Source organism: Cynoglossus semilaevis, chromosome 10 (assembly GCF_000523025.1).
Source record: "Cynoglossus semilaevis isolate Cse_v1.0 chromosome 10, Cse_v1.0, whole genome shotgun sequence".
Taxonomy (NCBI): Eukaryota; Metazoa; Chordata; class Actinopteri; order Pleuronectiformes; family Cynoglossidae; genus Cynoglossus; species Cynoglossus semilaevis.
In genome coordinates this window covers 7,198,647-7,221,672 of record NC_024316.1, presented here as the reverse complement: position 1 = coordinate 7,221,672, position 23,026 = coordinate 7,198,647, and the positions used below count along the sequence as shown (strand labels likewise).

At 40.8% G+C, this 23,026-nt stretch overlaps 1 protein-coding gene and 1 long non-coding RNA gene across 3 annotated transcripts in view; one reads left to right on the top strand and one right to left on the bottom strand.

The window, feature by feature from the left end:
• Positions 1–1,732: 1,732 nt before the first annotated feature.
• The window catches only part of arhgef19 (Rho guanine nucleotide exchange factor (GEF) 19), a 23,463-nt gene continuing 2,169 nt past the window's right edge, over positions 1,733–23,026 (bottom strand). The window contains exons 1-16 of one of the 2 annotated variants that reach the window (XM_008318456.3): positions 23,001–23,020; positions 9,348–10,032; positions 8,788–9,255; positions 8,038–8,170; positions 7,872–7,957; positions 7,486–7,742; positions 6,516–6,676; positions 6,266–6,418; positions 5,819–5,948; positions 5,558–5,632; positions 5,357–5,446; positions 4,984–5,147; positions 4,439–4,597; positions 3,252–3,331; positions 3,065–3,169; positions 1,733–2,964 (exon numbers count right to left, since the gene is read on the bottom strand). In XM_008318456.3, the coding sequence (XP_008316678.1) occupies positions 2,810–2,964; positions 3,065–3,169; positions 3,252–3,331; positions 4,439–4,597; positions 4,984–5,147; positions 5,357–5,446; positions 5,558–5,632; positions 5,819–5,948; positions 6,266–6,418; positions 6,516–6,676; positions 7,486–7,742; positions 7,872–7,957; positions 8,038–8,170; positions 8,788–9,255; positions 9,348–10,011 (2,880 nt within the window). In that variant the 5' untranslated portion in view covers positions 10,012–10,032; positions 23,001–23,020 and the 3' untranslated portion in view covers positions 1,733–2,809. Of the gene's footprint in view, positions 2,965–3,064; positions 3,170–3,251; positions 3,332–4,438; positions 4,598–4,983; positions 5,148–5,356; positions 5,447–5,557; positions 5,633–5,818; positions 5,949–6,265; positions 6,419–6,515; positions 6,677–7,485; positions 7,743–7,871; positions 7,958–8,037; positions 8,171–8,787; positions 9,256–9,347; positions 10,033–23,000; positions 23,021–23,026 lie in introns of those variants that run through there. The other variant, XM_025059632.1, reaches the window with a different exon arrangement.
• LOC112487648 (uncharacterized) lies at positions 2,843–4,711 on the top strand. The gene is made up of 2 exons (XR_003050942.1): positions 2,843–2,967; positions 3,086–4,711. It is a non-coding gene; the product is annotated as an uncharacterized LOC112487648 (long non-coding RNA).

Below are 23,026 nucleotides of genomic sequence, written 5' to 3'. Positions count from 1 at the left end.
ATCAACATCACATCAATGGTCACAGCTGACTTCTGTCCAGGTTTGAACATTTATAACCAATTAAACTATGCATATAGCGTGTACATATTAGTTTTACCTAAAACTGTGCCTCACATGAAGGTAGAGTGAAGATGTGAACTTCTCTGAGAGGCTGGAAAACACAAAGAGAAATGAGTCCAGAACCTGGGGAATAAAGGCAGATTACCGGCTGTAGAAATGGTAAACGTAGAAACTGTGGATCTGTAGTTCGACACAACGTTCCAGTAGGTGTTCAATTTAAAAAAAAGAGTGATGAGAGAATGATTGATGTTGAATATTTGTAGTTATTACTGTGTTTCCACACAGTATCAAATGAAAGATCTGTTTTTATTTTAGTGGTTACAAACATTTACAGTGTCGGAATATCGAGTAAACATCCAGTGTATTACAGTGTTTATATTCATAGTCCTGGTGTGACAAATGACTCTGAATGAAAGGAATTATAGCTCTATAAATGTCTCTTTTATGTATTTATATATAAATTATTGTTACAAAAAAGGTAAAAGAACTATTTTCTACGCTTTATACACAAGGCATCTACAGTAAAGTACATTTACATCGAGAATCTCCTTAGAGAAAAACCAGCTACAGGAGTATAAATAGACATGCTGCAACAGCAACCACTTAAATTAGAACTAACTCTGTTATAGAAAAGACAGTCAGATTATAGACATGTCATGTGCCACTGGTGGAGGTTCTAACTGAATGGTGATTAGAGTGGTGCATTAACAGGAGCAGTTTTACTGCACTCTTGATCAATGTATGGTGCTTTTTTTTTTTTTTTACAAGATAGGAAATCATGATAAAGTACATGTAATTTAGTGTTTACAGAGTGTGAGTGCTAATCTACACTGTGGTGTGATTAGTGTGCAACAAGGCTGAATGTTTACAAATGTTTTATGTAAAAAGCTTTTTCCTGAAAAGATATGCAGTCAAAAACTTAGTTTAGCAAAAACAACATTTTGTTCAACATGTGAATTTCAGCCCAGTAGTAGTTGACATTGATGTGACATGGACTATGTTGTTTGCAGATGACATTGTGATCTGTAGTGAGAGTAGGCAGCAGCTAGAAGAGAACCTAGAGAGGTGGAGGTTTGCACTAGAAAGAAGAGGAATGAAGGTCAGCCGCAGCAAGACAGAGTACATGTGTGTAAACGAAAGGCAGAACAGTGAAATAGTGAGGCTACAAGGAGCAGAGGTGGTGAAGGTGCAGGAGTTTAGGTACTTAGGATCAACTGTTCAGAGCAGAGGAGACTGTGGAAGAGAGGTGAAGAATAGAGTACAGGCAGGATGGAACAGCTGGAGAAAAGTGTCAGGAGTGATCTGTGACAGAAGAGTGTCAGCTAAGGTGAAGGGAAAGGTTTACAGGACGGTGGTGAGCCCAGCCATGATGTATGGTTTAGAGACGGTAGCAATAGGCAGAAGACAGGAGGCGGAGCTGGAGGGGGCAGAGTTAAAGATGCCCTCTTAAAGATTCTCCTTAGAAGTGACAAGAATGGACAGGATCAGGAATGAGGTCATTAGAGGGACAACACAGACAGGAAGGTTTGGAGAAAAAGCCAGAGAAGCCAGATTGAGATGGTTTGGACATGTGCAGAGGAGGGACATTGGATACATTGGTAGAAGAATGTTAGAGATGGAGCTACTAGGTAGGAGAAAGAGAGGAAGGCCAAAGAGGAGATATATGGATGCAGTGAGGGAGGACATGCAGATAGTTGGAGTCAGAGTAGAAGATACAGAGAACAGGGAGAGATGGAAATCAATGATTTGCTGTGGCAACCCCTGAAAAAAAGGGACAAAGCCGAAAGAAAAAGAAGTAGTAGTTGACATTGATGTCAACAGTGGAAATAGTCAGGAACAAAAGAAGAAGTAAAAAAGAGAGGGAACAAAATGGATGGGAAAAGGTAGAACATAGGAGGAGGGTGAATAAAGGAAAAACAGGTGAAAGGCAAAAGATAAAGAAGAGAGGGGGAAGAAAAGAGGAGAAGAAAGAAGAACAATAACAATAAAACAATCCCTCACCTCTGGACATTTGTAGTCAATCAGCTGGGGCTTTTTCTCTCTAGTGGATTGTAATGAATTTGATGACTGTATATCTGCAGCAGTTTTTTTCTGTAGAGTATTATGACAGTAACGAACAGAAGCTCTGAAAACATTCTAGACCTTTACTCACCTCAACATATTGTCAGACACTTTGAATGCTGTAAAAGGAAAGTGGATTTTCTTTAACTAATCCAGAGTGTCGTTGTTTGTCTGGGCAATAAAGAATACCCATAAGGTCCATTCATGTGATGAGCAGGAAGTTGTTCTTCAGTCATGGGAAATGTTTGTTTTATCAGACACCTGGATCCAAAATTCTAGATGAATCTGATATGAAGTCAGGGCTAGAAAACCTCTGATGTGCGTGAGTCAGCTCAGCTGCAGAATCGGCTTCAGGTGATTTTCTACTGTTGTTTAAAAAAACAAAAAACATTTTTTCTGTAAAATTCAAAGAAAACTGATTCAGTCTAATAGTGAAGAGTCACTTCTTGAACAAATATTAACTTCAGATGAGTCTTCCAGCACAGCTGTTTCTATAAAGGCACACCATGGTGTCCTGCTGCCAACTGGTGTCAGGCTTTTACTGCATTGAAACCTGTTACACGAGAACCATGTGTGAAATGTCAGGTTTCTCTGCTACAAGTTAAAGAAACTGAAAAATAAGGCATTGATCCAGGATCCTCAAGGTGAAATATGACATATGAAATGTCAACGGTCGCAGCACCACAGATCAGTCTTCTCCCTCCAGCTTCTGTGTGACACATTTGATTCGGATATTTTCTCTCAGGTTACGTAGTCGCGCACTGCGACTGGTGATTTCCTCCACGTAGGTTTTGGGGAACCAGCCCCGTTCCCCGTCGGACAGTCTGATGCCTTCGACCCAGCCTGGTGAAAGAACACAACGTCATTTGTTAAATTATCAAATCACAGCGGTTTGTGACATTGACTGCAGCAGCAGTTGTGTGATTAACAAATGTCTTCCTACCGTCACTTGTTATGGTCTTAGCATGAAGAATGTCGGCCTTCTCCAGCGTCAGCTCGTCGTGCTCCTGAGCCTGATAACTTTTGATGCACTGAACCTGTGATATATCTGAGGAGAAATAATGAAGAAAGAGTTAACAGATTCAGTATGGTGGAACAAAACAACGATGACCTTCCACCTCCGTACTGACCGTCATTTTCACTGGCCTGTTCGATGTCTTCAAGAGGATTGGATGGAAACATGGCCGTGATCCATCTCTGTTTCCCGCTCCTTGGATTAAGCAATACCAACAAAGACGGTTAAAGCGCCATCTGCTGAGGCATGTTTCATCTAGTCTAACATTTGAAACCTTGTGCCATATTTTAAAAGGATAAAAAAAGAAAGAAAGATCTGGAATGAAAGTGGACTTTTCTGTTTTAAAGTCACATCCACACCAGATAGTTTATAAAATCCTAGGATTTGTTGATCAGATTGTTGCCAGTTGTTGTTTTGATCCCAACTGTAGTTTTAAAAGAAACAAAAGTTTTCATTTTATTTTATGACTATAATGATGCACTGATTTCAAAAGGCTTAAAGAAGTGTATTATGTATTATTAATATCATGTTTAAAGGCACATTTCGAAGCATTTAAGGACAACATGCATGCAAGGTGAATTTAAAAATGTGAAACAAAGCAGTCAGGAAAAAATCAAGATGACCTTGGGTGTAAAAACAAAAACATTCTATTAATTCTATACCTACATATCTATCTGAGAATGAAGGGTATTTTTGTGAGGCAGAATTTCAATCTTATCTGACTTGGTGAACTTTATGTGGAAGAACCAAAACAAGGAAATTGCAACAGGCAATGACAAAACTGAACCCCAACAGCAGTGGAATAAAGGCTGAGGGAGGGGCCGAGGGCGGATTATGTTACAGATGTGGAAGTATGTAATATGTTATATATGTGCTGTTAAGGATGGCCCCCAGACTCTCAACCTAAGGGAAGGGGGCAAACAACAGTGCTATCAATTGAAATGGGGAAAGTGCTCATTTTATACCACCTACAGAGGGAGTAAGATTTGAATTTATTTACAGTTGCAGTTTTGTTTGTCGTGGCTGTAAAACCCTCTGTGCCTATCTCGGCTATTCCACATAATGATCTGTGCTCTGTTGCCTAATTTGTCTGCATCACTGACATGTTGTAACACATCAAAGGAGGCAAGAATAAACTCTAACACGGCCGACCTCTCGTTAGGAGGTCATAAGGCAGACCAGACGTGGGGCTGAATCACCGTGACACACTGCAGAGCCGTGCCGTTTAAAGTAGACGTGTGCTGAAGGCTGAGGTCTTGGATCAGTCTACAGTTTGTGTGGTCTGACCTGGGCATTACTCACTCAGTGTGGGATTTGAGCAGGATCTGGTGTTTTAGCTGCTGGCCCTCACACAGCTGCAGATGGAAAATGAATCCTGAGATGCCCTGCAGCTTCTGACTGAGATCCTTCACCTTCAGCGCTCCGATCTTGGCGTGAACAAACACCATAAACTTCCAGGGACTGCATAAGACAAAAAAATGACAATAATTACTGAGAAAGCGAAATGAACATTGACTCCTCAGCACCGGTAAGGACGAATGAAATTGGCTTTCCTAATTAAAGGTTTATTCTTTATCCAGTTGTGCTTTTATTTTTTTGTTAGATCTAATTATCTAACAATTATCTAATTATCTAACATTAGACAAAATGTGTTGAAAATGATTAAATAAGTACGGATTAATCAATTTTACATTGATTCCTATGGGGAACATTGTTTCAGTTTCTGAATTGAATTAAGTTCAAAAACTGTAGAGGTTCCACTGTATTAGTTTTTTTTAAAGCTTTCTACTTTATTACCCTAGAGTGCATTATTAAATCTTAGTTATAATAAACCAAACATAACTTACTCCTTCCTCCTGGAGAGGAGCAGGCAGTCGTTGAACAGGTGGAGGTACACAGGCTTGGTGGGCAGCTTCAGCTTTGATCCAGACATGCTCATCATCTGAGTGTCCACCTCCAGGAGTTCACCGTGTTTCACCAGCCAGCGGGACTGAGAGATCAGAGGGAAAATCTGCAAAGAAAAAAAAAGAATTTTGTTAAAAAAAGTAAAAAAGTATGAAATAAATGTAGTAAGATGGAAGATTCCTAGTTTATTAAATAGACAGTTTTTAACTTGTTTCATTTAAAATGTCAATGTGTATATTTTACATGGTCGTGTCAGTGTTTAAACCTTTAATTTCTTTTATGCATCAAAGTAAGAAATGTTTAAAATTGATTCACCTTTCCCTCAAAATGAATCTTCTTATTAAGGTGAATCAGTTCCTCCATCCTCTTCATGGACTGCACACTGGAGTTACACTCTTTGATTATCTACAAAGACACACACACACACACACACACACCAACACAGTCATTACTGCTGAGCCTTAACCATGAGACTGAAGCTCATCCAAATATACTATTACACATGATAATCACCACCTTTTTCAGCTCATTGAAAGCCTTCGTAGCCGTGTCCTCATCCCGAGAGCCTGGTGTCGTCCTCTTCAAGATGTTCTAAAAAAATAAAGATGATGGTGAAGATAAGTGGGGAACGAACCACAGCACAGCATGCACTGCTGGGAAATAAAAACTTGCTGGGGCAAACACAGCTTGGCCAGTTCCAAATCATCCCAGTACAGTTTCAGATAATTAAGTTTCAAGTGTGAACATGAATTTTGCAGTGAACATTTATCCATGTACCTCCACCAGCATTTTAAGCCGTGTGATCCTCTGAAATGGGAGGATTAGGAAGGAGGTCAGAGGAAGTCTCTGGCAGATAGGGTCCTCCTCCAGACGGGCCAGGATGCTGGGGAAACGAGGGTTGTCGTGTCTGACATGACAAGAAGAAGAAAAACTCTAAATTACTTTTATAGAAAACGAGGAAAAAACCCACTACAAATCTCCAGCTGACTCAAAATTAACTTTTGCAAGTCATGTCACGCAGATGTAAAAGAACACCTGAGCAGCCTGAGAGAAAATAAGGGACATCCATCATTAGGCAATACCAATTTATGCAACTGCAGCAATAAATATGTCTACATTCAAATAGGAATGCATATTCCTACATTTATTTATCTCTGCCTGTTTGATAATCAGATAAGATCAGGACTGATTATAGCTCTGGTGAGCTCCAGCAGTTCTACTCACAGTAAACGCTGATACGTCTGTTCCTGGTAGGCCTGGTTGGTTACATAAGGTAAGTAGACTCTCCTCAGAGCCGGGCAGTGATCCAAGACAATGTCACACACATCAAAACGGAGAATATCCTCCTCCAGTCTGTGCTCCAGGTCCTGCAGAAACCTTAAGTGAAGCAGAAAAGATGGTTAGAAGTGGAAGACTTGACAAGTGTGGTGTAAAAGCAGACGTCGTGAGAGACGCTAATAACATTTCACTTCACCTCTCACTGACATCTTTGACTTCAGGCAGCTTGGAGAAGAGCCACTGCTTCTCCTGAGCTCCGAGGCACTCAGAGAGCTCCTGTGACAGCATGAAGTGGTCCACGGCGATCGTCAGGCTGCGGATGTACGACGCTTCAGACGTCACCAGCTCAAACTTCGCCTGAGTAAAAGGAAGACAGGAGAAGAAATGTCAGACTGCCATGCAACTTCTAAAGATGATTCCATATGTGGCAGCTGAGACATATATCACAGTCTCCTGCTGTTACTGTCAGTAGGGAGTTAGGTTGTAACTTCAGACTTACTCCAGACTGTTTACTGATTTTTAAATACAGATTGTCTTCTCTAAAACATGACCTGTAGGAACAAAAGTCTCCTATAGCATGTAGCTGTTACTTTTTGTAATGGATTTGTACACATTTGCCGATGTGGATGTAAGGTAGAAGGCCTGAAACAGAGATATCTGGACATTTTGCCCAATTTAAATCAACAAATACACAATAAAACCAGGTCAGTTCTGTCTTTTCCCTGTGTAGTCGGCTCCATGTTACTCATGGTAAACCAGTTAACACATACAAACTTTTAACTGGAATTAATCGATGTGTTCACTTCACCTCTGCTGAGTACAATTTGCGCAATGTGAGTGTTTCGCAGACTGGCAGCAGAACCACATATTTTAATACTGCAAACTTGGTAGAATATTTGCAGAGGCATCATGGAGAGAAGTTGAGTGTCACTGAGGTCTAGGCTACAGTGTGTGAATGCATCAGTAGCAGTTTTTACTGTTCAACTTGATTCAAAATGTAGGCTTTTTACAGAGTATCTGCTGCACAAATTGTATAGTATTTCTTAGATGTCAATGTTAAGCAAATTACATCAGCACAAAGTACATGGGTACACAGATACCCCAGGTTGGCACAGAAGAAGGTTCGGACTCAAACTGAGTTCCAATAGGAGATCAAATATTCTCACCTCCTGTAATTTCCTCTCCTCGTTGCTGAAGTTGTCCAGCTGTCCACTGGTTCTTACATCAGGGATGTCCTGCCACAGAGCAAAAGCCGAGCCTCGAGATGAGCGGAAGGAGCTGGATGGGGACAAATTAGACGGAGACGGTGTTCCGTCGAAGCCCTCGTCCCTGAGACACTCCTCCTCCGTACCAGGCTCCTTTCCTTGTTGTCTCTGGATCTCTCTGTTAATGGCAACATCACTGTATTCCTGATAGAGAATCGCTGAAAAAGAAAAATGTTTTTTTTTAAAAAATATATACATATGTATATAGATATAACTTGAAGAAAAAAATAGTCCTGAAAAACATACAAGCATTTAATGATAAAAGTTAGTATTTTGGGAAAACTCACAACTTGGTAAAAACCTCGACAAGCGATTGGAATTAGCCACTGATGGAAGTGAGTTCAGGTCTTCTTCTACAGACTTCTTTCGCATTCTGTAAAGAAAAGTTAGAGGGAAAAAAAATCAACTGACATTTAATCATTTTCACAGCATATCTGTTAAAGTGTTATTTACCCCAGTTTTGCACTCCATCTATGCAAAGGCATCCCATTCTCGCTGGCGGGCAGAGAGGGTGCAGGTCCCACAGGACTCTGGGGGGCGCTGTCAGTGGAGCCTCCAGAGCTGCGATGCCTGGTGTTGGGTTTATCTGAAAAAGATAAGAAAAAAACATGCAAGTTTAGATAATGAAGCAAAAACACCTCAGTTATAAAAGGTAAAGGACAGAATTTATTGAAATAGTCTACGATAAACATTATATGTTATTTCTTTTTTGTAGATTTCTGCTACTAGTTTGTTTAGTCTGTGCAATGAGAATTAAGTTCATTTGACAAAATGAATACAAATATAGGACCATTTGTCATAATATAGGATTCAAACCAGCAAACATTTAGTCAAAATCCTGTATATTAACCCATACGCCCTCATCCATCAAATAGTAACATCATTTATTAAACTGACGTCACAGTCTTGTACAAAAGACCTGAAGTAACTAAATGACATGTTTCCACACGTCGACTTTTTTGCCCCTGAATACTCCAGGGCAACATGGGGCTGAAGTAGATCAGGAAAATATAGGCTATCTATTTTAAAAATCAAATACATTTCTATTGGTTTCTACTGTGTTTCATTGGTGTTAATGTGAAAACACATTTAATCTAATTTACTGGAAAACAAATCTTCTCTCCTCCTGCAGTTAAAATGAGAGGTTGATTATTCTTTGGCAGCTCCCTGTGTTCGCCTGATGTTGCATGTGTTGTTACTCACTGTCAGGGTTGCAGCTGAGACTGTTGGAGCTCTGTCTGTCCCTGGAGGACACACGTGCTGACAGCGACTTCCCCAGCTTCAGAGTGAACGAGTTCTTCCTCTGTGAAAGCTGCAGTCGGGAAATAAGTTCTGACGCTGAGAAACGCCGCCGCTCCTGCTCACATTGACGAATGCGTGTCAAAAGGCTCCCCCCTGTGGCAATGGACGTCTCCACACTTCCACTGTCCTCAGGCCCCATCAGTATGGAGTCCTCTAATATCTGTAGTGGTTCTGGGGGCAGACTGAAAATATCACTCTGACTGTCTATGGACGAGGATGTTGAAATGGGCTCCAGAGAAGATAATGCACTGAGGTCTTCCTCCAGAAAAGATCCAAAAGGACCAGGGAAGATGTAGTCAGCATCCAGGACTGGGCTGCTGAGGGATTCATCACTCAGGCTGTCTGAGGAGTAAACCTGCATCTTTCTCCCTAGTAACACAAATATGATCATTGGATTATTAGAAAGCAAAAAAAAATAATGTTTTAAAAATGGCAATTTTCTTTTTTCAGCAAACACTCACTGATAGACTTCTCCTTCAGTGAACCCTGTGAGGTCCTCCTCTGAGGCTGGCAGGAGTTTGGGCTCTGACAGATAGGACCTTCAGGTGAAGATGGAGAAAAGGGCAGCTGAGATTCCCACGAGTCTCTGTTTGTGTACAAGGAGGAAAGAGGGAATGACAGAGGGAGACTAAGAGCTATGGGTGAAGGACAACTTTGTGTTGAGACAGACAGAGGTTTTTCAGTCCTACTCTGACTTTCAAGGTCAGAATTGTGTGTATGAGAGTTCAACGTCGTTGATTCATGTCCCGTATCAGTCCTGTGGAAGCCATTCTTTATGTCGTTCAGTTCATTCAGTGAATGTCTGAAACCATTCAGACATTCAGGCTGGGAGTTTGTTAAACAATGTGCATCATGGATAAGAGTCGGCCTCTGAGAGCCCAGGCCGTTCAGTCTGGGAGTCAACTGCGGTTGCAGCTCAATGAAAGCCAGAGTCTCCTGCTGACACACGGCCACATGCTTGTGGTGGCACCGTTGCAGGAGTGGCCGTTCCTCCTGGACTTCGCTCAGAGCCTGGGACTCTGCTGAGGCGGGGATCCACATGCTGGGACTCTCTCCACGGCAGCGAAAAGAGTGAAGGTGAGGTTGAAAATCAAGGAAAGGTGAGTATCCATACCCAGGGAGCATGGCTGAGTGAACACATGGGAGCTGCAAAGACAAAAAAGTCATTCAATTAAAACTCCATTGTACAGTTTATGGTTTTATAGGATTCACCAAAGCATTAACCAAGACTAAAACTGAGGAATTTGGCTGTTATTGTTTTTTTTTTAGGTTTGTTGACCAGTTATTTTCCATAATTCTATAAAACAATCCAATTGTAAATAACATATATTTTTGAAATATAGTTGCTAACTAATTTTGTATCCTATACGTCAATCATATTCACTCTCATGGATCACAATATTCCATTCATACTGATTGATGTTTTCCTTATTATGAGATGGGCACATTTGATTTACACGAACACTCTGCCAGAGTTCCGTCTTCCGTTATCTATGATGTTGTGGAGAAAATCAGAGGAATGTCTTGTCTGGGCCGCCCAAAGTAAACACAGGAAAATACCAGGAGGAAACTGGAAAGTCTCCATTTAAAACATAATGGTGTCTTGTCTGAACCAGTACAGCAGCAAACCACTGATCCTGCAATCAGACACAGTCCACTGGACAGCGCTCTGCTGCTCCTTACCACAGATTCCTTCGACCCAATTGACTGTTCACTCAGTGTATTCAGGTAAAATGAACAGTATTCAGAGTTATGTAAGTTTTATAAACTATTTATAAACAAAACACACACACATCAAGAAAGACCCTCAAAGTATAGACACGTGCAGGATGTTTCTGAGTCAGACCCTAATGTCTCTTTCTTTCTCTCTGTCCCTCACACACACGTGCACACAAAAGCACACACACATACATATACGGACAGACAATAACACACTCCAAAGTCTAGAGCAGCGTATCTTCTGAGCCGAGTCTTCCTGCTCTAATTAAAGACCTCTTCACACGAGGCATTCGGCCCCTGTACTTAACATTTGTCTGTCTGTCTGTCCATCACACACACACGTGCACACACACACGCACACAAACGTACTCTAGCTCCAGACAGAAAACCACAACAGACAGAACAGACGGAGGAAGTCCTCACATCCGCAGTACTCTCACCTTTTACCTGAAATTCAAACCCGACCTTTCCTTCTCATGTTCGATCCACCTTCCTGTCAGCTGACAGTAGTCCAAGGCACCTTTTTTTATTCTAAATGAATGTATAGAAATGGAGTGTGTGTCCGCAGAAGGTCATAAAGTCAGTGACAGGCTGTTGACAGGCTGTTCAAAAACACAGCCGTGAGCTCAGGCAAATTCTTACCCTCCTGTTTCCTGTGAAGGTAATCCTCAACTGCTCACTTAAACGCCAGGTGCAATTACTGCCACACACACACACACACACACAGATACAGTGTGTTTTGTGAGGACTTCAAATAAACATAATTCATTCACTAACCCCTCACGCTAACCGTGTAGTAAGGGTTAGCGTGAGGGGCTAGTGAATCAATATATGCCTAATCCTAATCCTTATTCTTCTCCAACCCTTTGAACCTGAAAATAACATCTCACTCATTGGGGACTAGTGTCCTCACAGAGACGTAGTGTCCCCACATACTGTCTAGCTATGCCAGGTGTGTACACACACACACACACACACACAGAGAGAGAGAGAGAGAAAGATATTGTTCCATGTAGCTACTCACTAATTAATTCCATGCTTTTCTTATCAAAGGTAATCTTAAGGTAACGTATGGACTTTGGGGTGGCACACCAGCAAGAAAATGGTTAAAGGTTAGCTAAGAAATAGCTAAAAGATAGATGTTGCTATCTTTTAGCTATTTCTTAGCTAACCTTTAAGCAAAGGAAGCTTTTTTGCAGCACAGAAGATAAAGACCCCGATTCAAGGTTGAAAAAAAAGAAAAGAAACTATATTTAAAAAGTGAATTTACCAGCATGCATTTAACTTACAGATGTCAGTATTTACATAGAAAACTACTGCATACTTCCCAAATGTACTGCCATGTAAACAGTACAAACACACAACGGTATCTTCAGACTGTAAAGGTTAACCGTTAACCGTCCGTCTCCTCGATGATTACAAACATACTGTTGTTTTCAAAACAATGTTAAAGGGATGGTAGAGAACATTAGTGTTGTGGCAATAGCCATGTGAACATACGTGATGAAAGTATATTTTTCTTTTCATAGTATTTTTTAAGTACAGACTGAAGAAAGATGGCAGCTCTTCTTCCTTTCATTTAGACTCTCACACACACACACACACACACACACGTGCTTCGTGCTGATTATGAGGCCACTGAAAAGAAACACCTGTTCCACCGACAACAGAACGCTGCTACCACCGCTCCTCTCTTACACATGCACACACAAAACGTTTGCATGTAAACACACACATACACAGGTACAAACACACATACACACACACACACCAGAGCAGTGCTAGTACAAATGGTTACCTGTTCCCTGCAGCAGACAAAGGCAGCCTTTATCTGTGTGAGCCCGGACTGGGCTGCCCTGAGCACAGGACACCTGAGAGGGTGTGGGAACTGCTTCTACTGATCCACCTATATACTGCAGCCACTCAACCATATAAACACAACCAGGCCACAGCTGCCTAATGACACAAGCTTACTGGTGTCTGGATGTGGCCACGTTGTAATCCTGCTGTAGAAGCACAGTAATATCTTAACCCTGATCGGCCTGTAGTCTGACATTAGGGATCAAATATGATGTATAAGCCTTGGAGTAATCTCTGAAAAAAACATTAACAGCATTATATCGTTAAAAGGCATTGATACAATGTTTATGTTCTCCTAACATCCATCAATGACCAATTGGTCGTGAGTAACCATATATTTGGTCAAAAATTATCAAAAAATGATCAATTTTAAAGTCTAATTTTTTTAGGTACAACAACAACTTAAAGCAATAGACAAAAAAAACCCTATTATCTTAAGAGCTTTTGTATAAAGGGAAACAAAGGTATAATATTTTTTAATATAATTTGATACAAATTATCAAAATTATTTTTTAATATTACTTCACAAAATAAGAGTAATGCAAATATAATTAAATTTTAAAGGTTAGCTGAGAATCCCTAGATACTAGCCAAAATAAATAGTCAATTTTTAAAACAACATAATAATATAAAAAGCAAAACATGTGACAAATATTTATTATTTATAAATAATAATAATATAAATATTTTTAAAAACTTCATCTTGATTAATATAAATATTTTTAAAAACTTCATCACTTGATAAAAAAAAAGTCAAAATATCAAAATATATCCCAAACACAACAATAAATAACTAAATATTAGCCCTGGGCAATGCTAACAGATAACTAGAAGACACCAAACAGGACAAAGAGACAAATGATGGCATATGTATAAATGAAACAAAAACAATAAGTAGGTTGATTTGGTTCAGGAACTGGTTAAAGCTAGGCAAAATACAGTATACATGAAACACAACAGCTTTTTTTTTCCTGAAAAATAGATCCTCCAGTACAAGGTTCACCAAGGCAGACAAGAGACTGCGAACAGAGAAAACAACTCCCTCCCTTGGTCACTGTGAAATCTGTCAAAACCTGAGTATTCCATCAAACATACCACACATTCCTCACACGGCACAATTATATAAAGATATTAAAGTTTCATTTCAAAAGTCATGTAATTGATCTTGTCAGTGCAGGTTGTTATTTATGACTGCTAGTGGTTCCTTGTAATTTCACCGGGCTGCTGTAAGACGCAGGTCTGCGTACACTGTAGTTAATGAACTGTGGCACTGGGCCCAACTTTCCTGCCAAGAGCCAAATGGGGAGCGTTTCTAATTGGGGTTTTTTTTTCATCTTAAATGTCTCAGAAAGATCCTTTAATGAAGTGTAGCTCAGAAATATGAGTATAAATTACTGATTCAGCTTCACCAAGGAGTCAAATGTTGTGTAATTAACAGATTTTAAAAAAGTGTTTGAAGTTTACAGTAAAAAGATGGGTGTGTTACAGCAAATGGATTCACTGTAATGGCTTTCTGTGGTTCTCCGAGGTGAAGACTTACGTGTTCATACAGCTCACTTTTCTAATGCCAGAGAGACAGACATGACTTTTGACCTCATACTATATTTAAGAGAGCACATTTTAGGACAGCACACTATTCTTTCACATACAGATGACCTAAATATCACTAGGAATGCCTGCTCATGCCAATACATTGAACAGTAAACACAGCACAGGTTTGACACTGTCCAACAACCACAGCAAAAACTTTCAAGAGGAAAGAAAGAATCATTTTAAAGTTTGCAATTACAAAGATGCAACTTTGAGTGGGAAAGCAGTTATGGTTAGCAAGGATGCTAAAAACAAAAAACAGAGCTTCCTATTCCACAGAGGTTTGATTGTGCAAGCGGACAGAATTAGCCAGGGAAAGTGAAAAGCCAAGGCAATGCTACCAGGAGTCCTATGGCTCATTGAAGGTTATTTGTCATTTTCTTGGAGACAAGTAGCATGCCTAACTGTCAAAAATGTTTATCTTTAAAAGCCCCGAAAAAATATCCTAATGACTAAGAAAGCATACAGAAAGATGTCGGACACTTGGGCTGACATCAGTTTCGTCCTCAAAGGTTTGACATTGAAACCTCCTCTTTAACACTGTTAGCTGGAAACATGTGTGTCTGAATGCTAGAAAGTTTGTGGTTTTGGGGGCGGTGGTGGAATTTGCATCTAATTGATATCAGAGTAGCAGCTGAGCACGAAGACCTGCATCAGCTTCTCTCTGATGGAACAGCAGCCTAAAACTGGCTTCCAGAATATGCTTGTCATTGTCAGGTCCATGGTGTGTCATTGTACTCAGATGTGTAGTAAATCTGATTAGAATGGGTCCAGATGGGTGCAGAATCCACTTTGATGTAACAATGTTTCACAGGTCAGATCTTGTACTGAGCCTTGTGGGTCTTGACATTGCACGTGTGGAGGTTCTAAGCTGAAGATACAGTGAACCACAGTGACCCAGATGATTGATTAACCCTACAAATGGATATTAGTGAGTTTGTTGATAACAGTGCTTTAAAGCAGCAGTGAAGGAGTGGTTTAATGTTTCACCAAGGACAGTGATTACTGTACACCTGTGTGTGGATGATAAGAAATGCAAACTGATAGCATTAGTGTGAGGATGTGGTTTTACTGAGATAGATATCATTGCTATCTGGAGCCTGGGGGCCTTAACAAAAGAACAGCACTCTGAGAGCCAACATTGTTGTCAATATTACAATATTTAACCACAGAGGGAGCTGCTAACTAGTCTTTACCTTCTTTGTGCAATTTGTGTCTAACAGAGTTTGCTTTCTTTTTTCAACAGCACTCCTCTCCACTTAAAACTATAGTACTTTACTTGTCAAATTAATCTTACCACAACCTATGATTACATTTCAACCCATTTGATGTTGCAGAAAAATGTCACACATGGGAAACAGGATAACCATCCATCGATGGCTTCAATCAGTGTGCTGTTGTTGGGCTGTCAGACAGACACAGGACACTATATCATCTAAACATCAACCTCTGTGTGCAAAACAAGTCTGACTTTGACCTTTGACCTTTGGCTCTCTCTCTCTCTTGCTTCTAAACACCTGGTTTGGTCACCTTATGCTTCTGTGCAGTTTCACAAATGTCTAGTTCTAGTGTGCATCTGTGATCTATTCAATAAAATCATAGAGTGAAACATTTAACCACATGATCTGGATTTACAGACCTGGGTCCTGCAGGTTTAATAAGGAATGCTCTTTATAGGTTTATATGTCGACGCATCAGCTGTAAATGACAAACTGTTACGATGTAAATCACTGGTTTCAGGCCATGGATTCCCCTGTAACCTACATCCTTCAGTTGTGACCTAGTTTTATGCCTCAACTGATACTTTACAAAGCAGTCTAGTGAAATTGACAGAAAAACTGTTTTCATCAGAGGTGTAAAGGCTAAGCTGAGTAGTGTGTCATGATCAGTATTTGTCAGTGCTGCCACCCCACAGTCAAGTCATGATCCTCTGTTCTACAAACCACAGGTGTAAACAATAATATTGGCTCTGCAATTACATGGTGTTGTATCTAAAAATATTCGAGAGACCTAAAAGGTGAAAACAGCTGACATCCCATACTACACTGTTTACATTTAAAACAGATGACAGGCCATTTATTCTCATGCAGTAATATTTTAGATGAAGCATGACAATAGGGATCAGAAAGAATAAAATCTGACCTAATGATAATGACAGGGAAACGTCGAGTAAATATGGATGATATTTCAAGAATGAAGTTGGGGAATTTTTTATATTTAACTTATATTGTGTGTTATACAATAGCACTGGAGACAAAATGACATTACTGTGTGACTTTCCACATGGGTTAACTTTGACTTATTTATATGACTGACTGGTAACAGCTTGACATTATTGCTCATATACAACTGTAAGGTACAAACCAATGTTGTTGCCATTGGCAATATAAACTAATGTTGGCTAAAGAGCTATCTATATAACACTCTAGTTGTTCTAGGGGTATTTATGGCAGTAAACATTTTAATTCATATTTTGGAGAAGGACACCAGAACAAGTGGAAAAGCTCTAAATTAGATCACGAGCCACCAGTTGTCTATGAGTCTATGATTATATGACTGTGACGAGAACATCAGTGCTGTTACCTTCCCCCACTGCTTTCTGAACTGCAGTCCGGAGTGTGTTTGGTCAGGCAGACTGGAGTGTCCTGACAGTGTGGTGTGACCAGCTCATGTGTGTGTGTGAGATGGCACTGTAACTCAGTCACATCTGACCACTAATTGCCACTGCAGTGGACTAAAGAGCCCTGCACTGTCTGCTGAAACAAGACATGACATCATACAGCGTCATTTCTGGGAAAAACCGCCCTGACTGTGCTCTGTGTTTTTGAAAGCATTTCCTTCCAACACTGATAGACAGAAATTATCACTGTTGTTGCTGCTGCTTCTTCTTCTGATACAGCTGTTTCTCAGCTGACTTAAAAAACAACTCAATGGTCTTACAGTAAGTTACTGCAGGCTGCTGTCAATCATTTTCTTTTTTACACCCCCAAGTCTCTGTTAGCTGTTTCACTGGTTTCTAATGCGCTGCAAGTTATGAAGTGTTGACGTGCAAACAATGCATGGGACACTGAAAGGTTATCCATAAATTAAGTCATTAGGAAATACATTTGTATGATTGTTTAAGGACGACAGGTTCTTGGCGATAGATAATGCATTTTTCAAGATGTTTTGTTGTATGATTGTTTAAGGACGACAGGTTCTTGGCGACTAAGGCCTGCTCAAAACCATGTAACTCAATCATCTAGGAGCTCTCCTCCTGAAACTAGAAGAGACTGATAGAATAAATAAATGCAATACAAATGGGATTTAGAAAAAAAAAACAAAGCACAAGAGGACTGAAGCACAAAAGCTGCGATTCAAGTGACAATATTTGTTACCATTTTGATTGACCAAATATCTTGTTGGATAATTAGGTTGACAGTCACAAGTCTAGTCATAATTAAATAGAGACTGCCTTCATAGAACATCTTTGATCATTTCTTTAGTCACATTGCCTACAAGTATAAATATTACAGGTCCCACGTGTGCTTCCAGGTGCCTTATGTGGATGTCAAAGGTCAGGCATGCCTCTAATCTGAACTTAATTCTGTGCATTTTTAGTGTACACCTGGATGAAGAGTACATCCCTGGCATTTTTTCGAGCTTTATCTAAATCTTCTCATCTAAATAAACGACACGGCGAGACTTGAACTCCACTGAAGGAGAGCACAGCAGATGTCAGGGTGACGATGTCTGCGCCGCGTGAGAACAACTGAGTGAATTCAGGTCAGGGAGTTTCTTGGCTCTAACCTCCACCCACTGAGGCAGGTGAGCACCCCAGAGGCTATGGAGGAGGGAGGGGGCGGCGGGAAGAAGAAGAGGAGGAGGTTGTGGCTGTGGAGGGAAAAGGGGGTTTACCCTAGTGTTTACACTTGGTGTGGGTCCTCCTAATCCTTCTCCACAGCCTCGGGGGACTTACCTACGACCTTCAGAGACACCATGAAGATGCACACTGACAACATGGCTCACAATCACACAGAGCTATCCACACAAAAACACATACACACACACACTACACACCTGATGAGGGTTTGTGTACATCTGAGATGTTATCAGGCCCTAACTGAAAGTGACGAGACATGGAGTGACCCTTCCTGACCTTGTCTCACTCGCTGCTTGGTATTTCCGCTAACAGAAGAGGACAAACTGCCATCTCTAATTTAAATGTCTGATAAAATGGTGAACATCTCACGCGTAAACGCCAAGACTTTCAGACCTTTCACCTCTTCCTCCCCATTTCCTCTCTCTCCATGGTCACACTCTGCCACCAACAAGGCAGACAACTGACGTGTGATAAGTGGACAAAGAGGAGCCATGCAGGCAGGACAGTAGTAGACACAAAAGGACCATTGACAAGTTTATGGAAATAACCTGATTTAATTATGGTTCTTTATCATCAATTCACAAAAGCCCTGAGCTGATGGAGGGCCAAGAATCCTGCAGCAAAGTAAATCCACAAGATCCCATAATCAGTACCTTCTGACAGACCGTGCTTATTTGAACGCCCTGGGATTCTAACAAAAGAAGCACTGATTCTTTTCTCTTTTACTTTGGCACTTTATATCCACATATGAAACAGTAAATCCTACATATTGGTAGTAGTTATTGATCTCAAGGCATTAGTTCAATAAGCTGCAGGTCAAAAGGCTTTTTCACCAACGGCTCAACAATGGTTTACTGTATGTTTGATCTATAGCTACGTACAACAGTGATGTTGGTAATGGGGCTGGAAAAAGACAGTAAAATGCACAGAGTAACAGGACTTAAGACTAAGGTGAGTTTTATTGAGGATATTAGACTAAGGCTAAAGTGAACTGTAAACTAAATAACTATTCTGTTTTAGATCAGATCGTTTTGGTTAAAAGTTGTTTGTGCTTCTGATGTACTCCAAAATTCAGTTTTGATTATGATAATAATCAGCTACACTGACTGTTTGTTTTCATTCAAATGCTGGGTCCCTGTTAAAAAAGTTAGTGAAAGATGGATCTAGGAAATCAGAACAACTGTTGCTTTGAGAGCCAGCTTTGAAACCTGGGGGGTTGAGGCATCTGTTCAGAGGGCTTCCCAGACACTGTTTTGGGTTCATGTGCGTGGAGACCCCCAGGCAGACCCTAAACCCCAGAGAACACATCACTCCACAGGGCTTAGAAACATCACAACATACCTGAGTGGAGTTGAATGAAGCAGCAGTCAAGAGCAAGAGTTTCTACCTTCACATCAAAATAATGAATATAATTCATGAACTAGCAGATGAATCAGACAGAACTTCCTGGTTTGGACATAAATTTAAAGAAACATCAGGAGACCTATATATTTTCTTTTTCACTCAAACTGTAAATCTCTTTGACTGTCGGCTGATCCTTTGCCACTGAGCTCTCCAGAGACTGACCTACTTTAGGTGAAACTGCTGAAGCATCTCTTGCTTTCATCTGCTCATGTGTACACTGGCATTCTTCTCCACGCTGTTATTTAGCTCTCTGCTCTACTTTTTTTTCCCCCCAGCTGAGCACCAGCAGTTTCTCCTCACCTACCCACTCCAACCCTCCTCCACAGACTCCTCCCCCCGACCCCCAATTCTTGCTTTCATTATCTGGACAGGTATGCACAGGCAATCCGCTAGAGCTGCTTGTTGTTTTGAAATGTGATCGTGGAAGAAATGGAACGCACCTAACGAGCTGACCATCCTGAAACAATTCCCCTGCAGCCCAGAGGGACAACTATAAACTGTTGAAAAGTGAACACCTCCCGTTCCATTAGCATGACAACAGCACTTTAATAAGGCTAATTGGTCTGAAAAAGAGCAGAAACACCTGGTTTATTTTTTTCTGTCTTTCTAAAGAAGCCAGGAACTGATTATCTTTGCATCAGTGCAAATGTGAAACGCACACCACGCTGCACTGGATAAGTCGCCAAGCAAAATAACCTGAGGGCTACAGTGGTAGACAGGTGTGCAGCGCTGCAGCCAAGGCAGCGATTAGTACATAGCTGTGAACTCCAGCTTCAACCCTTGTGTTTGGTTTTGCCATGATATGTGAGTAAGATTCCCTGAGATATACAGATTTACTGCCTGATACCTTTATATTAAAGTCAGACTGTATAGGAATTTCCTAAAACAATACCAAAGTAATCCATACAATTTTTGATGGTCCACGAGAAGTGTGTGAGCAGAGGGTGAAATCTATCTCCTCTCTCTCTCTGCGAGATATCAAACATCTTAACCAGTTAAATACAGATCCTGTGTGGCATTGGTTTAACCTATAACTGACCTCCACCTTCCAGTAAAATCTGAACTGAAGAGTAAGATCAGCACACAGCACAGTCTCGGAAGGGTAAAAAATAAGTACATTTCTGCTTAATAAAAGTTTGTGTAGTAGTACTAATAATAAAGATACAAATTAAAGCCAGTGGAGCACACTAGGTGGTCTGGTTTAGATGTGGTCCGGTTTTCAAGATAAGTCCGTGCCCTTGTTCAGAAGCATGCAGACCTCAAGATGAAACACCCTGACACACGGAGACACTTTTCCACATTCCCTGGATAACTCCACATTCCCATTCCTCTGAAATTGACTTGTACACCAGCCAGGAGACAAACAAAGCAGCCCAACTACACGCGTGCAGGAGCGAGGGCTGTTATTATGGACAATTAGGGTCGCTGTTATTTAGGCCACAAGGAAAAAAAAAATCTAGGAAAGTGACTTGAAAAATTGACGGTGCCGGCTGCTTAGGGTTCATAGTTGCTAATGATCTTAACTTAGTTGACAGAAAACAAATTGGTGCAAATATCAGTGGGGACCGGAAAGGTGAGCAGTGCAACACTTGTGTGTGTGTATATATCTGTGTGTATATATCTCTCTGTGTGTATATCTGTTTATATGGTTGTGGTAAGATTTACATATGTGGTTACTTACAGGAAGAAAGTGAGGGATGGGGGCAGGATAAGGGTAGGGTGCGGCATACTGGATCACTTTACTACACACACACATTCAGACAAGCACCGTCTGACTAGCAGGTGAGGCAGGTGCTCTTTAGACATACAGTCGACAGGGGAGAGAGGAAATGGTTGGAGGGACAGGCCGTGTGCTGACCTGGGTTATAAATCTGTTCATGTGTCTCATTTGGCAGCAGAGCGGGGTCAAACATACAGGCCATTAAAACTCATTTACACCGTAACAAACTCCAACCCATTTTTTTTTTTCACTTAAACCACTATCACAAATGTATTGTTTTCACAGGTCAGTCATTAGGTTCTGTTCATCTCCAGCCGGCTGTAAATCAGTTCAAAGTGCTGACTCACAGCAACATTCAGCTGGTGAGTTTGACTCAGACATACCATCGGTAATCTGATAATCCAGAGAACTCCCACCGATATCTAATTGTGTTCCAGCCAAAATATGTAGCCTTTGTATAATCCATCCACAGTCACACAGACAGCAGCGGCAGAGCCATTAGCACCAGCAGCATTAGCACCAGCAGCATAAGCAGCAGACTCATATGACAAAACTCTTACTCATCGGGACTGCAGACGTTCTCTCAGCTCAGCTGTTCACTCTGGGTGAACACAGTGAGTCTGGTTTGTTACAAGCATGGGCCATAAAACAGGGTCGAAGCAACATTTCTAAATGGTATAAAGTCTGTGCTTTTGTTTATCTATAAACTTTCAACTCATCTAAACCTTTCATCGTATACAGCTGACTGCTCGTATGGTATTACAAAAAAGGTATTCCACAAAAGTAGAAGAAACTTCTGTTTGCTTAAAAAACTGCTTATAAAACAAACCTAAATTTTCCATAGAATATGTGCAAAAGAGCAGTGAAGCAAATAAACACAAACAGCTGATGATATCCAAGAAAAATAATAATAATACATCAGGCAGCTGGAAAAAACTGCCAGTAATAAGGTTAAAGGTAACTTAATAAAAACCCAGCTGAAGTTAAATTGAGTCAGATAATTAAAAAATGACCAAAGCTGTAGGTAAGTTATCTAGAAAGATAACAATAAATACGTCTTGAAATTAGCTAAATGTGACAACCAAATCAAAACTGTGACGACTGGATGCAAACCCTGAGTTAGACCCTGGACATGTCTGGAGTAAAAACACAAAAACCAAAACAACTGTGTCACACAGACCCACCTTCACGCCTCAGAGCCTTATGCTAAAATGCCTCACAGTGTGTGTGTGTGTGTGTTTATGTGCACGTGTGCTACGGCGCCAGTCTTCAGCCATGTACAGTTTTTCTAACAACCCCTCATCCAACATACTCCAGACATGCACTTACCTGCCCTGCTCTGTAACAGCTCACTGCTGCACTGTAACCATCACACAGTCACACACACACACTGAGAAACACACACACACACACATACACAAGCTGCTGCTCCAAACATTACTGATGCAAACACACACTGCTAACAAATGAATAGAGAAAGAAGAGATGCCATTGGCTGGATGTTTGCATCTTTGTGCGCATTGGTAATTGACCTTCATGTATAAAAGTCAAGTAGAAACAACAACAACAACAGAAAAATCATTTCCAGACACAAACGAATCATTCAGAGCATTATTACCTGGATGACTTAGTTAGAAAAATAAAAAATAAAAAATCAAGTCCAAACCCCAAATCACACTGTGGTCAAACGTCCTGAACAGAGCAGACAAACAGTGTCTGCCATTGTGTCGGGAGTATGTTTGCTGTCACATGCATGCCATGCACCTGGCACACAACTGCACAGCACTGCACTGTGCAAGTTTGCACCACACAACGACACACAACTTTCGCTCTCAGACAAACAACCTGAGCCAACTTCCCTGGAGCACAGAGCACCAAGAAGAAGGTGCAGTGTATGCACAGCTTTTTTTTTTCGTGTTCACAAATTGTGTTGATGTTTTTTCATTTTCTCTACTGTACCTCACTGGGATCAGCGGTTGCGTGTA